The sequence below is a fragment of the Anabrus simplex genome, chromosome 7 (genome assembly GCF_040414725.1).
Source record: "Anabrus simplex isolate iqAnaSimp1 chromosome 7, ASM4041472v1, whole genome shotgun sequence".
Classification (NCBI taxonomy): Eukaryota; Metazoa; Arthropoda; class Insecta; order Orthoptera; family Tettigoniidae; genus Anabrus; species Anabrus simplex.
Window position 1 is genome coordinate 341,675,840 of NC_090271.1, and position 17,548 is coordinate 341,693,387.

Here is a 17,548-nt window from a genome sequence, read left to right on the forward strand (position 1 = left end):
AACAAGTAATTAAATCGCTTACAAAAGACATTCCGTACCTTAACGCTCCTAGAATTGGCACAAATGTTAAAACTCGCACCTTTAACTCGAGTCGATCCAAACTAGTCCAGATATTGTGGAAGCAATCCTCATCGTCAAAAAGTGTACCCAGAAAACTTCAGTTAACAGTTCAACATTACACATTGGTTTTGTTACTTTTACAGGGCCCAACTGGTATCACGGTGTCTGTCAGACTCATTCTTACTTTGATGTTGTTTATTGAACTTACTTACTTGAAGCATATGTTTTCAAACACATTGCAGCAAAACGTAGGAGAAATAATTACAAATCCAAAAGAAAATACGATATTATTCAAGTGAAGCTCCAAAAATGTGGATCTTGATCTTTTTCTCAAAAATCTAGAAACAAAACTTTCAATCATTAATTCTCTCCTACGTCAGTCCTTTATAAAGAACCTAGATTTGTTAAAAGAAACAAACCACTGGAAAGCTCAAAATATAAATTCATATTTTGACATCCAATATTTATCCTTATTAGATCATCTCCACTTGTTTCTATGTCCTTCCCTCCAAGATTATCAACTGCTTCCCATTCTGATCCATTTCATCATCACTTTCTAATAATCCAGATCAATATCTGTGTCATCCAATATTTTAGTAATCATTTCTTCTAGAGCTTTTTCGAAGTTTAGTCGATTTGCTCTCAGAACTCTTGAGAATAATCAGTTTGCCCAATCTGTTCTGATTCTTGAGATGGGCCTCGTCGTCGATAGCACTATCACTAATAATAACATCATAGTAAACCATAAACATCACAATAGTCACGCATGTCTGCCGCGATTTTACTGCAGGTCAAACAGAGTGAATGGCATGGAGCCAACATTGCAACTGAAAGAAGTACGACCCACCAGAAAGTTCGGCAGCAGTCTCACAGAAGTACGGGTTAACTCCTGTCACTGTTCACCAGCTCCCACTAGGTTGGGATATTTATGGCACCTTCCCATCTTCCTCTATTGAACCACCATTGTTCTTTGTTAATTGTGTTCCTTTCCAGGTTTCTACTAATTATACCATTTTTGATCGTTCTCTTTCTTTGTCCCTTGTAGAAAGAAAGGCAGGACTGAAATTCTTTACTATGAGAATGTTATTTATTTCAGATTGCTTTCTCCTGACCAGCGTGATGCATTTGGAATTGTGGTGTCCTATGCTGTCAAAGTGAAGCTGTATCTGGGTGCTTTGGGAGGAGAAGTCACAGCTGAGTTACCTCTGGTTCTTATGCACCCCAAGGTTGGTCTTTATTTAAAAAGAAAGTTTTTTAAATTACAATAATTATTAAAAACTTGTACCATACTTTGAGAGTAACTTAACGTCTTATGTCCAGTTATGCAGTATTTTTTTGTGGTTGAAAGCTTCTGATTGTCTACAGAAAGGATAATATATTATGAAAGCTTATAAGAAAATAATGAGAGTGTACAGAAAGAAGTGATAAGTGTTTCAGACTCTTTAGCCTCCAGTGTCAGATAATGAATTTCATTATGGTTAGGGCTTCCTCGAAATACCTGTAGTATCTGCTGGTCTTATTCCCCACTGTCTTTCTAAACTTTTGAATACTGTGTCATGTGGAAGGTTTTGATTGTGGTCCGACTATGACCCCGTTCAGTCGTCATCATCATCAGATGTGGCTAGCCCTCTCTTCAATCAATCAATCAATCAATCAATCAATCAATCAATCAATCAATCAATCAATCAATCAATCAATCAATCAATCCTGCTCTGCATTTAGGGCAGTCGCCCATGTGGCAGATTCCCTATCTGTTGTTTTCCTAGCCTTTTCTTAAATTATTGCAAAGAAATTGGAAATTTATTGAACGTCTCCCTTGGTAAGTTTTTCCAATCCCTAACTCCCCTTCCTATGAACGAACATGTGCCCTAATTTGTCCTCTTGAATTCCAACTTTACCTTCATATTGTGATCTTTCCTGCTTTTAAAGACAACATTCAAAGTTATTCATCCACTGATGTCATTCGACACCATCTCTCCACTGACAGCTCGGAACATTCCACTTATAATACCAGTATAGTTGGTCCGTTATTGGAAATTATAAATTTTCCAGGAAACTCATTCCTGGTTGCAAGCATTTCGCTCCAGTGTGCTAAGTTGGGCTCATAAGTTGGTAAATAGCACACCCACCAAGATGCATAGCTAGTGCATACCGTGGAGGCCTATGGAAATCACCATCTATATCACATACCACTTACTCGAGCAGTTCTTCTCCTTTCTTCCTAGTCTTCCCTGCACAAACTTTGCAACATTTTTGTAACACTACTCTTTTGTCGGAAATCACCCAGAACAAATTAAACTGCTTTTCATTGCAGTTCTTGAATCAAGTAGTCCTGGTGAGGGTCCCATACACTAGTTGGAGTCTCACCAGAGACAAATATGCTCTCTCCTTTACATCCTTACTACAACCCCTAAATACCCTCATAACCATATGCAGAGTTCTGTACCCTTTATTTACAATCCCATTTATGTGATTACCCCAATGAAAATCTTTCCTTATATTAACACATTGCTGACTGGATGCTTGAGCTTGTCACATACCCTGTGGACCGGACGTCTTTCTACTAAGCATAATAGGGTGCACTTGATTATAAAAATGTAAGTAAATATTAAACCAGTCAAGCTTTTATCTTTAAAGTTTGTATGAGTACTCAACCAATACCCCTAGTAGTACTTCAACATATTTAAGATAAGGAAGCGAATGCGTGTTAATTCAACAACACATCATTAATGTTTACATCGTTGTCGTCGTCTGAGTCACTTGAATAAATAAGCACACTAGGTAAATTACGGCGTGTAGAGGCTTGAATATCACTTACACTATCACTCTCACATTCAGTTTCCACTAATTCATTATCACTATATCCATTTGAATGATCATCGGCATATAATTCTTATCGTCGTCAGCTAACACCGTATTCATTGACTGAACCGGCAGAAAGAAAGTCGACGTTTCGAAACTAAATCGAAGAATAAAAGAGGCCGTGAATAAAAGAAAAGAGGCAGATATATATCTACGATTTATTCTACTCAATGTGCAAGTTCGAAATAGTTCAATATATGGTCAAGAGATGTCACAGGAAGACCGAAAACAATGTCGTGAATAAAACCGAGATTTCTCGGGGCCCGTCACCTACCGCTGGCGAGCGTACTACGAGATTTCTCGGGGCCCGTCACCCATGTGTTAACACCTAGGTACTTACAATGATCCCCGAAAGGAACTTTCACCCCATCAATGCAGTAATTAAAAATGAGAGGACTTTTCCTATTTGTGAAACTCACAACCTGACTTTTAACACCGTTTATCATCATACCATTGTCTGCTGTCCATCTCACAACATTATCGAGGTAATTTTGCAGTTGCTCACAATCTTGTAACATATTTATTACTCTGTACAGAATAACATCATCCGCAAAAAGCCTTACCTCTGATTCCATTTCTTTACTCATATCATTTATACATATAAGAAGACATTAAGTTCCAATAATACTGCCTTGAATTATTCACCTCTTAATTATTACAGGGTCAGAAAAAACTGGAATCCTACAAGATGAGCTTCAGTGGAATAACCTTTCCTAAACACAAACTGTCTTCTATCAAACCAGTTATTAATTTCACAAACATGTCTAATATAATGAGAAAGAATGCTTTCTCAAAGCTTACATACAATGCATGTCAAACTGACTGGTCTGTAATTTTGAGGTTTTATGTCTATCACCCTTTCCTTTATACACAGGGGCTACTATAGCAACTCTCCATTCATCTGGTATAGCTCCTCCGACCAAACAATAATCAAATAAGTACTTCAGATATGGTACTATATCCCAACCCATGGTCTTTAGTATATCCCCAGAAATCTTATCAATTACAGCTGCTTTTCTAGTTTTCAACTTTTGTATCTTATTGTAAATGTCATTGTTATCATATGTAAATTTTAACACTTCATTGGCCTTAGTCTCCTCCTCTATCTCGACATTATCCTTGTAACCAACAATCTTTACATACTGCTGACTGAATACTTCTGCCTTTTGAAGATCCTCACATACACACTCCTCTTGTTCATTAATGATTCCTGGAACCGGTTTCTGCCTTAAAATACCTATACATACCCTTCCATTTTTCACTAAAATGTGTATGACCGCCCATTATGCTTGTCGTCATGTTCTCCTTAGCTGACTTCTTTGCTAGATTCAATTTCTCCTTACTTCCACAGCCATTTCAAACTCTATTTCTTTCCAACTTGCACCTCCTTCTTAGTCTGTTTACTTCTCTGTTATAATATAGTGGATATTTACCATTCCTTAACCTTTAAAGGTGTCCGACTCGTTGGCTGAATGGTTAGCGTACTGGCCTTCGGTTCAGAGGGTCCCGGGTTCGATTCCCGGCCGGGTCGAGGATTTTAACCTTCATTGGTTAATTCCAATGGCCCGGGGGCTGGGTGTTCGTGCTGTTCCCAACATCCCTGCAACTCTCACACCACATATAAGACTATCCTCCACCACAATAACACGCAGTTACCTACACATGGCAGATGCCACCCACCCTCATCGGAGGGTCTGCCTAATAAGGGCTGCACTCGGCTAGAAATAGCCACACGATATTATTATTATAACCTTTAAAGGTACAAACCTATTTTCACATTCCTCAACAATTGCTTTAAACCCATCCCAGAGTCTGTTTACATTTTTATTTACCGTTTTCCACCAATCATAGTTACTTTTTAAAAACTCCCTCATGCCTGTTTTATCAGCCATATGGTACTGCCTAATAGTCTTAATTTTAACCCTCAAAGAGTCGCGTGGGGTTTTGGCAACACCCTACGTTCATCTTTTAGGCTAAATCTTGCGATCGAGTTCATTTAGCTTGCTGTAATCTCTTATACCTCTCTAAGTGACCTTGACCATGAAGTGTTGAGCGAGTGAAAGGTGTTCGCACGTGGAGTGTCGTCATACCCTCACTATCGTAACATTCCTGGCTCAGTACTCAGTTCTCGCTTGAGAGGTGAAAGTCTCACTTTCAGTGAAAATGTGTTGCTATGAACGACAGGAGGCTAGAATATCCAAACTCTTAGAAGAAGATGAAAGTTGTGAAGAAGATTCCGATGAGTCAGATCTAGAAGAAAGCGAAAATTGTGAGGAGCTTATCCAAGACAGTGATACAGAGGCTGATAGTGAAGAAGATAATGACGGACAGTGATAATGATTCAGGTCACCATGAAGGAGGAAATCGGTACTTGTTTAAAGATAAACAGACTAAGTGGAAGAAAGTTCCCCCTCCAAGGAACGTATTACATCTCCCTGGTGTCAAAGTGCATGCTAAAAGTGCTCGGGTGCTTTTCGCTGTTCATGGATAATGTAACTGTCAGAGCTATTACTAATTGTACAAACATTTACATAGACACTATAGCCGGAAATTATTTGAAAGATTGCGATGCTAAGTATGCTGATGAATGGTATTCTGATACTAGCAGGTGTTTATCACTCTGGACATCAAGTGAGACGATAAACGTCCGAGAACGAACTCCAAAACTATCACGGTGCACAGTATGCCCTAGAAACAAAGATGTAAAGACTAACTCGTACTGTGATCGCTGTTGTAGAGTGATGTGTCTGAAACATATGAGGAATGTGTGTGAAAACTTTTACCAAGATTCAGGTGAACCACAAAGTGATTGTTCTGACCTTGGCTTTACTTCAATCTGATAACAGAAACATTGAGTGTAATTCAAAAATATTCTTGTATTAATTTGTTTTGTACTGAAATGCAGAAATTGAGTAATAATTTCAATATTTTCGTATGCTTGGATTTTCGTAGGAGAATATTTTGCATTTCATGATATTCATATGCCAGTCTCATTTGTAAATCTATACTACACATGATAAAATACATTTTTGGAAAAAAATGTCTTTATGTAGGTTGTACTGTGAAATGATAGTTGGGGTGTTGTCAATACCCCGCGCGACTACTAACGTTTCAAATGAGTGAGGGACTCCGTGAGGGTTAAGACCTTCCTTTCTTTCACGTTTATTTTTAACTACAACAAAAACAGTTTCATGATCACTAATACCATCTATTACTTCGGTTTCTCTATAGAGCTCATCTGGTTTTATCAGCACCACGTTCAGGATATTTTTCCCTCTAGTTTGTTCCATCTCTTTCTGAACCAGATGCCCTTCCCATATTAACTTAGTTGTTGTTTGTTGGTCATGCTTCCTGTCATTCGCATTACCTTCCCACTGACATTTGGTAAATTGAGATCTCCTGCTACAATCACGTTCCTTTCCATATCGTTTCCCACATAGCTGATTATCTTATCAAATAATTCTGAATCAGCATCAGCGCTACCCTTTCCCGGTCTATACACTCCAAAGACATCAAGTTGCGTATTATCTTTAGAGATGAGCGTTACACCTAGAATTTCATGTTTGTCATCTTTAACTTTTTTGTAGCTTACAAATTATTCTTTCATCAGAATTAATTCTCTCCCTCCTACCATTCCTATCTTATCTCTTTGATACACACTCCAATTCTGTGAAATATTTCTGCATCCATTACATCATTTCTCATCCATGATTCTACTCCTATTACAATATCTGGTAAGTACAGTATATATCTATTAATTTACTTAATTCTATTCCTTTCTTTACAATGCTTCTACAGTTGAGCACTAACATTTATATGTCATCCCTATTTGACTTCCATTTCCCTGTACCCTTATCACTGCTCTCTAGGCCAACGTGTTTCCCTGACTGTACCTCCTAACTTATATGTTCCACTCTTCATGTAGTTCTCGTTTCTAGCTAGATTCTGCCATCTTTTGACTTGGGTTTGCCTTCTTATCCAGCCATTCTTTTTTTCCTGTCCTTCAGTGTAATTTGCAGCATCTTTCATTCCATTCTTCTTTGTGCCACTCTTCATTTATTTTTCTGGCTCCACACATCTGTGGAAACAATACATTGATTTTAGCAATTTGCTTTGAGTTTTAGTGGACTCTTAATCCAATAATCAATCATAAGAAAACAGTCCAGTCTGATTCTTGGTCCTGGATTCCATCCACTCAAATTTCTTGTCCTAGGTAAATAACGCTATCTTCTCTCCTGCTAATATACTTGTTCTTCTTTACTTACATTTTCTTCAGATTATTTTCAAAACTTTCTTGATTCTTTCTGTACTTAGAATTGTTTCAAATCTTTAGCCTCTTTGCTTATTGATGGGAAAAGGACAAGAAACGAAGTTCCTTACTCAAGAACTGAAAAAAATCCAAAGGAAAGCAGCTCGATTTGTTCTGGGTGTTTTCCGAGGAAGAATAGCGTTGATTAATTTAACCATGATGGTTCAATTTGTCCACATCGACTTACATTCAGTCTAGGAAAACACTTTCTGCCTTGTCAATACTTTGCATGTTATTGCTATTATACTCTTTAATGTATACAATTTAAACATCCCACAACACTTGCATCAATGCGATAAATTATTCATAACATCCTGAAAATGTTAAAACATTCCTTTTCTGTGTCTAAACTCTTCAGTCATTTATCCCTACTATGTCCTTTGGTTAAAAAACTTGCAAAATTAAAATTCACAAAAAATGAATAAAATCCTATTAAATCAGTCACTACAGTAAAACCTTGATGCATCGTTTTTCAAACGGGAGAGGGAAAATGACGATGAATGCGGGAAAATAATAAATGCAGGTGACGTAAAATAGCTGGAAAGCAAAACAATAAATTATTGGTAGTGTATTTGGGCATTTCCCCCCCCTCACTGGCACTACAGCCCTTGAAGGACCTTGGCCAACCAAACAACTGCTGCTCGTCCCGAAGGCCTGCGTGTGTCATACTGCCGTTCAAAAAATTACGCACTGTTTCTTTTAAGTGACTTACATTTTACTTCTTCTGAATTTTACAGTGTCTACCCCCGTCATTTTTATATCGCCTCTTCTACTGATCCGGAGTGAACTTGATCTTTTATTTTCTTTTTCCCATGCATTGTTTTTCATGTTTTAATCGGCTGATGATGACCTGGACTAGGGTCAAAACCGGTACCACTTCTACTTATTATTAAATAAGAATGTAATCACTGCATTTCTTATTCTTTTGTATTGAATAGGTTGAACCTCTTTATTTATTATTTCAATTTATTATTATTATTATTATTATTATTATTATTATTATTATTATTATTATTATTATTATTATTATTATTATTAATTTTTTTTCTTTTCACATCGTTATGCCCTACTCAGGAGCACGGCTGAACTTGCTTAGCTGATGTGATGGCCTTCTTTTCCTCCCAAAATCTCTTCATCCTCTCGCTGAGCTTCTTTCTTCGTTCTTCTGTCCAAGTTATAGTCGCTCTGGTGTTGGGTTTGTCTTCAAAGTGGTGATTGTCGATTTTGGTTCTGAATTTACATCTGTCCTGTACAATGTCTTCTGAGATGTTGATTTCCTGGAGATCTGTTTCAATTTCATGAAGCCTGCTGTTCTTGGTTTTAGACGAAAGGGCCAGGTTGAAAATTCTTTTAGTTAGCCTGTTAGTGTTCATTCTGATAATGTGTCCATAAAATTTCAATCGTCTTTTCCGAAAAGTGTGAAAATTTTTTTCAGAATGACAATATATCTCCTGGGATGATTTTTCTCTCCATATTCCATCTATGCAAACTGGGCCAAAAATTTTCGTAAAATTTTCCTTTCTTGTTTCTCAATGTCTTTGGTTAAAGATCCACCACCAATGATTAAGGTTTCTGAGGCATACTGTATAACGCTTCAGGTTTGATCACTGTATTATAGTGTCTAAGTTTGGCATTCCGAGATATTGATTTTTTATTATACCTTTTCCAAGTGATCCTGTATGCTTTCTGTAATTTGGAAATTCTTTCTTTATTTGCTTCACGGTTTAAACCAGAGGGCTGAATAATTTCTCCCAAATATTTAAATTGGTTCACTTGAACAATTTTGCCAAATTTAGTTATAATAGGTTGTCCATCTAAGTATCATGAGGCTCCTTCCATGTACTGAGTTTTCTCATATGAAATTTGAAGTCCCGTTTTGATGTCAATTTCATGCAGTTTTTCAAGGAATGAATTGCTTCATGCCTATTATTGGAAAGGATTGCTATGTCATCAGCAAAGGCCAGACATTGCATGTGAATTCTGTCTTTACGTAGTCTTCCAAGGGTTATTCCTTTAGTTTCCTTTTCCCAGGTCCTGATTACTTTCTCAAGAACCAAGTTAAACAGTAACGGTGATAAACCATCCCCTTGACGGACCCCGGTGTTAACAGGAAAAGGCTCAGATATTTTGCCTAGGAATTTAACTTTTAAAGTTGTGCCAGTTAATGTTTGCTTGATTAATTCTCTTGTTTTTTTATCCACTTGAAATTCTTCTAGAGTATTGAAAAGTGTTTGACGGTCTGTAGAGTCATTTGCTTTTCTGAAATCTACAAAAGTAATGACTTTTTGCCTAGTTTTGCGCATTTGGAGGATAGTTTTGAGATTAAGGATTTGTTCTGTACAGGATCTTCCTTTTCGGAAACCTGCCTGGTATTCACCAATTAGATGGTCTGTTTGTTTCTCAAGTCTAGTGAAAAGGGCTTTGGAAAACTTTTTGTAAGCAACTGGTATCAAGCTAATTCCTCTATAATTATTGATGTCCGTTTTATTCCCTTTCTTGTGTAGTGGATGGATTAGCGCACATTTCCAGTCTTCCAGAATTTCTTCAGTGATCCAGATGTTCTCAAGAATCGAGTGGATTTTCCGGGCTACGCTGTCACCTACTATCTTCAGCATTTCGGCAATTATACCATCTTCCCCCGGGGCTTTATTATTTTTGAGTCCATGGATTATTTCTTTGACTTTTTTGAGTGTTGGGGGTTCTGAATCTTGATTAGATAAGGGTTTTTCAAAGGTGAGTTGTTCTTTAGGGGATTCACAGTTTAAAAGATCCTGGAAATAAGCTGCTAGAAGTTTGCAGTTCTCTTGATTATTCGTTTCCAATGTCCCATCTGGGCGTTTGAAGCAAAGACCAGGTGCCTGATAATTTGATAATTCTTCTCTGAAAGTTTTGTAGAAGTTTCGTGTATTGTTTTTTGTAAAATCTCGTTCAGTTTCTGCCAAACTGTAGTGTTCGTATTTGCGTTTTCCAGACCTGATAATTTTTTATGTTTGTTTCTGTATTTTAGTGAATTCCTGCCAGGTTTGTTCAGTTTTATGAGAATTCCAATTCTGCCAGGCTTTAGTTCGAAAGTTTATGGCCTTGTCGCAGGTTTCATTCCACCACCTATGTTTGCGTTTCCTGGGTGGTGTGCCAACATTTCGAGAAGCCTTCAAAAGTATGACTTTGAGTTCTAACCCGTTCGAAGGATTGTGAGTAGGAATACTTTCAATGAAAGTACTAGCGTTCTGTTTAAGAAATTATTATTATTATTATTATTATTATTTATTATTATTTATTTATTATTTCAATTTTACGATTAGGCGATCTACGCGCTTACGAAAATGCGGTGCACACACACACCAATGAAAGTTAAAATCCCTGTCCCGATCGTAACCTCTAACTGGAGCCACACATGCTCATACTATACATTACACTCATGATATACACTATGAAAATAAAAAGCGCGACTTTTACGCCATTTTGTTTCACTTTTCCTTACATCTCGTAGTAATTGAAAAACCTTCAAGGTCAATTCTTTTATTGCAAATTAATTATATACGTGGATATTATGGCGATAACCTGTATTTTGGTAAAGATTCTGTAGACCCTTCGTGAATGATAGGTTAGAGATCCCACATAGTGCGGCTTGGACGATGTTACAGTGGGCTAAGCGATGCTGCCAACTTAGGAATTAGTTTCAAGATCAGGCTAGTGAAAAGATTATTGGTCTGGCTTGTAACAAGACAACTGGGTAGGGGACAAAAAAGTGGTCAACAGGCCTCTAGCATCCCACACACATCACAAGATACGGCGTGACTAATTATAATGTACCCGGCGCACGCCGTGACTATTTTAAACTGCGTGATTTCCTCATTTTCAACGAAGCTGGCAGCCCTAACCAGCCAATAGCAATATAGAATATGGTGGCAAATGTGAGTTTTACAGTGCCTCCGTTTTAATCCTTGTAAATGAGATTACTTCTAGCGGCCAATCAGTGGGTCAAGGAGAAGTGTTGGCGCAGGAGGCTCGGAGTGAGGTTGCGCGTGAATAACCTGCGCACAGAACTCCAGTCTACAAGATCCTTGCTCAACACTAGCAACTCGTAATCGCTCGTACATTCTCATGTAACAGGTTGCCGCTAGAGTATTCAGCCGTCTCTTTAAATTTAAAAAACTTTTGCGTATATTTTTCTTACGTTTGATCAATCCATGCGGGAAAATTTTGGCAGAGGACAAATATTTTTTTGACGATCGATGCAATAAAATGATAGTTCGAGGAATGATAGATGCGGGGAAATTTAACATCGGTTTATATGGAACACTTTTGGAACTGAATAAATTGAATGATGGATACGGGAGAACGATGCATGGGGGTTCTACTGTACATGCTAAAATGTTGAAAGGCTCTCTGCTCTATTCTTGAAAAACCTTCTCTCCTTAAATCCTGTTCCTTGTTTTACACATAAAAAATAATATATATTTAAGTTTTGTAATCTGCAATTCAAATATCTTATTTGTATATTTTATTCCAAAGTTGTCAGTTGACTTACTGCTAAGGTTGTAAGATCTTTCAGGGAATATCAAAATTTCTCCTATTTATCACATGCGACCATGCAAGCCATAACTGTCAAGTTCGTTTGAAATAAACAAACATGTGACAAGAGAATAATAACGTTTTCACCAGTTGCCTGAGTTGTTGTCATTTTTGTAAAAATGTCTCTAAAAATGGGGGGAAAATTGTGGGAGAGATTGATCCTGTTGTTATGAAAAGGGGTGTAGATGTCAATTCTGAGATGACAATAAACTGCTTACAAAAGATTCAGGTATTTACTGGAAAGCTCTCAGCAGCTAATAGTATTACACCAATTTGTCGGAAAACAGCAAATTAAAACAAATTATGATATGGACTTACTTACTTACTTACTTACTTACTTATCCGGCGCTACAGCCCTGTGTGAGCCTTGGCCTCTTCTACGATAGTCCACCATCTACTTCGATCCCGAGCGGCTGGTCTCCATGGGCGGATGTTCATTGCTTTCAAGTCAGCTTCAACTTCATCACTCCATCTATTACGGGGCCTTCCTTGTCGCCGTCTTTTGTCTACTCGGGATTTAACTACTTTTCTTGGCATTCAATCTTCTTCCATTCTTTCCACATGGCCAAGCCATCGCAGTCTCTGTGCCTTAATAAATCTAACTATATCCTCCTGGTCTAGTATGTTTTGTATTTCAGCATTCGTCCTTATCCTCCAACCATTCTGGTCTTGAATTGGGCCATATATTCGTCTAATAATCTTTCTTTCAAATATCTTTAACTTATTTGCGCCATCAACTAAAAGGTTCCAGGCTTCTGAGCCATATGTCACTACAGGTCTAATAAGGGTCTTATATATTTTGAATTTTGTAGGTTTAGACAATAGACGAGATTTAAATAATGTAAGATTAGCACAATAGGCCCTGTTTCCAGCTATTATTCTACGATGTATCTCCTCACTTATTCTATTATTATTTGTCAACATGGTTCCCAAATACTCAAAACTTCGTACATTCTCAAAATTATGGCCGTTTATTGTCAGATTATCTTGACGGCCCTCTATAACAGTCACATGCATATACTTAGATTTACTGTCATTCACCTCCAATCCCATCCGTTTTCCTGCTTCCTCCATTTCAAGAAACATTTCCTTCAAATATCTATCATTCCTGGCCATTAACACTACATCATCTGCATATGCACAAATTTGTTTAGATTTATATACAATATTTCCTGTATCCATTATTTTTTCAAGGACTTGGTTAATTGCCAGATTAAACAAAGTAGCTGAGAGTGCGTCACCTTGTCTGACTCCTGTATTCAGAGCAAACTCATTTCCAATTCTTCCATCCACCATCACCTTGCCCTTACTTCTCCTAAAGTGATTCTGAACATCCTAATCAGTTTCTGTGGTATTCTTATTGTCTCCATGTATTCATATAGCTTATCCTTGTATATACTGTCAAATGCTTGTCTAAAATCTACAAACAACATATGTAGATCTATATTATGCTCATAGCATTTTTCCATCGTTTGACGTACCACGAATATTTGATCTACTGTGCTCCTATTTCGCCTGAAGCCACACTGTACTTCATCCAATCTTTCTTCAGCATATGGAGTCAGATATTGTAATAGGATATTTGAAAATACTTTATAGATGATATTCAGTAGTGTGATTCCCCTATAATTAGTGCATTCATATTTATTTCCCTTCTTATATATTGGGAAAATTATTCCTGTATTACACTCATCAGGTATCTGTTCTTCCTCCCAAATCTTAATAATCAGTTCATATATCTCTCCTAGCATTTCTTTGCTACTATTTTTAATCAGTTCACTTGTTATTCCGTCTTCTCCTGCTGCTTTATGGTTATTTAATTTTGCAATAGCATTTTCTACATCTTTCAATGTGGGGGCATTTATCCATTGTTCTGGTCCATTCTGCTCCATATGCCGTTCACTTTCTTCCACATCTTCTCTTTCCTTGTTAAGGAGCTCTCGGAAATATTCGGTCCATCTTTCACTTATTTCCTCTTCATTCTGTAATAGCTTACCTTCTTTATTCTTACAGCCATTCAATCTTGCCTTATACCCTTTCCTGAAATAATTAATTTTATTATAGAATTCCTTTGTCCTCTTCTGTAACCTTTGTGTCTCTATACTCTCTAGTTTCTTCTTAATCATCTCTCTCTTCTTCTTCTTACAGATGTTATTAGCTTCACGTCTGCATTTCTCGTAATTTTCCCTATTTGACCTTGTATCTCTCTGTAACATTTTTGCTCTTGCTGCATTCTTCTTTCCAATCGCTTCCTCACACTCCATATCGAACCAAATATTTCTTTTCTTTTTGGCTATACCCAGTGTTTCTTGTGCCGCATTTTGTATGCACTTTTGAACTTTTGCCCACCTTTCCTCTATTCCAGAAACTTGTCCAATCGTCTGTAAAGTATTATTCATTTTTGACTGGAATTCTTGTTTTCCTTCTGGTTGTTGTAGTTTTTCCAAATTCTATTTCTTTCTTTCCGTAGGTTGTCTCCTCTTGTCCTATTGCCAATTTTTGCCTCACTATTGCTTTTACTAAATAATGATCAGAATCACAGTTTGGCCCTCTGCATGTCCTTACGTCAATAATCGATGCTGCATGCCTCGTTGTCACTAGTACATGATCTATTTGATTTACCACATTGTTTCCTGTTATCTTCCATGTTCCTTTATGTATTTTCTTATGATCAAAACAGGTGCTTTTAATTATAAGACCACTCGTAGTTGCAAACTGTCCCAAGTAAAAACCATTCTCATTTGATTCTTCATGTAGTGTATATTTCCCGGCTATTGGTCTCATACACTCTTCCTTTCCCACTTTGGCATTAAAATCTCCTAAAATAATAGTCATGTCATATCTTGGTCCCTCTTCAACGGTTTGTACTAACTCATCATAAAATTGTTCCTTCCTTTCCTCATCCGCATCTTCAATTGGTGCATGTGCTGATATAACAGTTATGTTCCTAAACTTCCCCTTAATCCGAAGGTTACATATTCTATCTGAGATCGGTTCAAATCCTATTACACTCTTCTTCAATTTCCCATGTACTATAAATCCCGTACAGAACTGTCCTGTTCTTTCTTCCGGCCCACTGTAATAGAGGTTATAATCTTTCTTTTCAATACATCCTTGCCCTTTCCATCTTATTTCCTGAATTGCTACTAAGTCGTATCCAAATCTTTTTGTTTCATTTACAATTTCTTGCATTTTTCCCGGTTTCAACATTGTTCTTACATTCCATGTCGCCATGTTTATATCCGCTTTCCTTACTCGTGTCCTTTTCCTAAGCTTTTGTCGTCTTCGATTTCCATCCGGTTTTCTCGTAGAAGTCTTCTGAACAATGCTTTTTTTTACACGGTGAGGCCGTTAACCCCACGCTCAACCCTATCCACTGGCTGGGGACATTGATTTTGGAGCATCCTACTCCTAGACAGGTTGTCTTCACCACGACTAAGGAGTCCCGTCTACCCCGTCTTACGTCCTCAACTAATTAACCCCAGTGAGGATGGGTTGCCTCATCCGCCTTTTCCACCATTCCGAAGGTCTCCTTCTCTGCTGGATCTGCCGTTAAGGTCTTCACCCGTAACCCTGGGCAAGGGTTCCACGTTATACCCCGTGGGACTGGGTCCCCACCTGAACTTAGCCATCCTTTTACACCGGCCTACTGGAGTAGAGGATGCCCACCCCCGCAACGTGGATGTGCCAGGCAGGAGTTACTCAAGTGGAGAATAGGGAAGGTGGCCCTATCTCCCTTGAGTCAGGTTAATGGTTGTGTATGGTACCACAACCAAAGGCATTATGATATGGAGGAAGATTACAAATATTTGATAGTTTGGTAGGTTTAAACAGATCATTTAATTTCCTTTGCATTTAGTTTCATCATTTGAAGATTCTATTTTTGAGATAATTAACTACTAATTTATTTGTAAATAACCATCATTAAAACAATTAAGAGAAAACAGCATCCTTTGAATTTGTAATCTGCTTATTTCGCACAATTCAGATGCTGCAAATTTAGTAAACTGTTAACACAAACCATATGATCTCAACCAGCATTGACCAAGTTTTATTATTACTTAAATTATATTTTAATACTTATTTTTGCATTAATTTAGAATGATAGAGAAATAAGGAATAAGGATTATCTTGTTTTGTTATGAAGCCTCTCCTGTCAACTGAGGTGGCCAGACCCTCTCATGTATTTCAAATTTGAATGCAGTATAGCTTAGTCATTTGAAGTTGATAAAAGGCAGAAGATATGAGCGTGGTTTATTTTTCAGCCTGAGAAGAAACAGATAGTGCATGCCGACAGTCAAGCTGATGTGGAAACATTCCGTCAAGAAACCATGGATGAAGGCCATGAGAACCTTCTAGAAGCATGTCAGAGCTAAACTCAAAACCATAACATACAAATATTCCAATTTATGTACAATATCATAGTTATATATATATCAAACATTATTATACTGGTCTTCATATGAATAAATTCTGTATGTTATGAATAAAGATTTACTGAACAAATGTATGTTGTGAAGTTGTTGTGAAAACAAGTAGTTCACCTTTCTTCACCTATTAGCTTTCTTTGAGAAGTGCCACTCATAGTTATTTCTGGACCTGAGGTACTTTGACGAGTGGAACTCATTAACATATTTGGCCTTTAAATGGTTCCAACTAGCAGCCTCAGTGGTGGAGGATCTATAACCTTAGGAATACAGCTTTCTGCATGCACTAGTCTCTATGCTGATGTGTGAGTATGTTGGGTCCTGTGGGATCAAAGATGGCCAAATGGATAGTTGTAGTGACAGAATGCATGTTTGTATCAGACTGAAAGTAGCAGCAGTAGTGGAACGGAAGGTGCACACAGCAGTGCATACTGATCCGTATTGAAGAGCAATATAGTGTAAAATAAAAGCTGAAGGTTTTCACCTATTCAGTACTATTTGTTGTAACCTTAAAAAAGTTTCAGTCTTACCAGAGACCATCATCAGTCAAAATCAAGTTAAGGCAAGGCATGAATATAGATAAAATTTATGAAGCAAGCATGGGGTCAATATAAGGAAACATTGATTGATAGATTGAAATTAAATGCTAGATAAGTAAAGATTTGAAAAACACTCGTCACAGTCACGTGAAGAATGAACCTCACAGAAGACCAAATACCAGCAGTTGAGGAATCTTCTAGAACTCAGCTTGCACAGGACATGTGACTGTGACGAGTGTTTTTCAAATCTTTACTCGTCTTGCATTTAATTTCATGCTTGCTTCATAAATTTTATCTATATTCATGTCTTGCCTTAACTTTGATTTTACCAGGCGAGTTGGCCGCGCGGTTAGGAGCGTGCAGCTGTGAGCTCGCATCCGGGAGATAGTGGGTTCCAACCCCACTGTCGGCAGCCCTGAAGATGGTTTTCTGTGGTTTCTCATTTTCACACCAGGAAAATGCTGGGGCTGTACCTTAATTAAGGCCATGGCTGGTGAGAGAGGGTAAAAAAATGAATAAACTCAATTAATTTAGTGAGATTACCTTTCTGTATAATTGTTGTAGAAATAAATAGATATGCTGATCAGTCAGAATTTGATAGCAGTAACAGTAATAGGCATACGGATGTGGCGACCCCATCGCCCAGCAGGCAACCACTGCAGCCTCCTGAGTATTGGCGGGTAAACCACAGACTTAACCGACATGAGGAAATGCGTGTCAGACAGCAACCATCTCGTGCATAACAAAGTATCGAGGCGAAGATCCATGGTAGGCCT

The 17,548-nt window shown here is 37.7% G+C and overlaps 1 protein-coding gene across 1 annotated transcript in view; it reads left to right on the plus strand.

Annotated features, from left to right (window-relative positions):
* Arr1 (arrestin 1) overlaps nt 1-16,312 on the plus strand; it is a 61,560-nt gene extending 45,248 nt beyond the window's left edge. The window contains exons 7-8 of the mRNA XM_067151821.2: nt 1,157-1,286; nt 16,072-16,312. Of these exons, the coding sequence (XP_067007922.2) occupies nt 1,157-1,286; nt 16,072-16,182 (241 nt within the window). The 3' untranslated portion in view covers nt 16,183-16,312. The remainder of the gene's footprint in view (nt 1-1,156; nt 1,287-16,071) is intronic.
* Nucleotides 16,313-17,548: the final 1,236 nt, after the last annotated feature.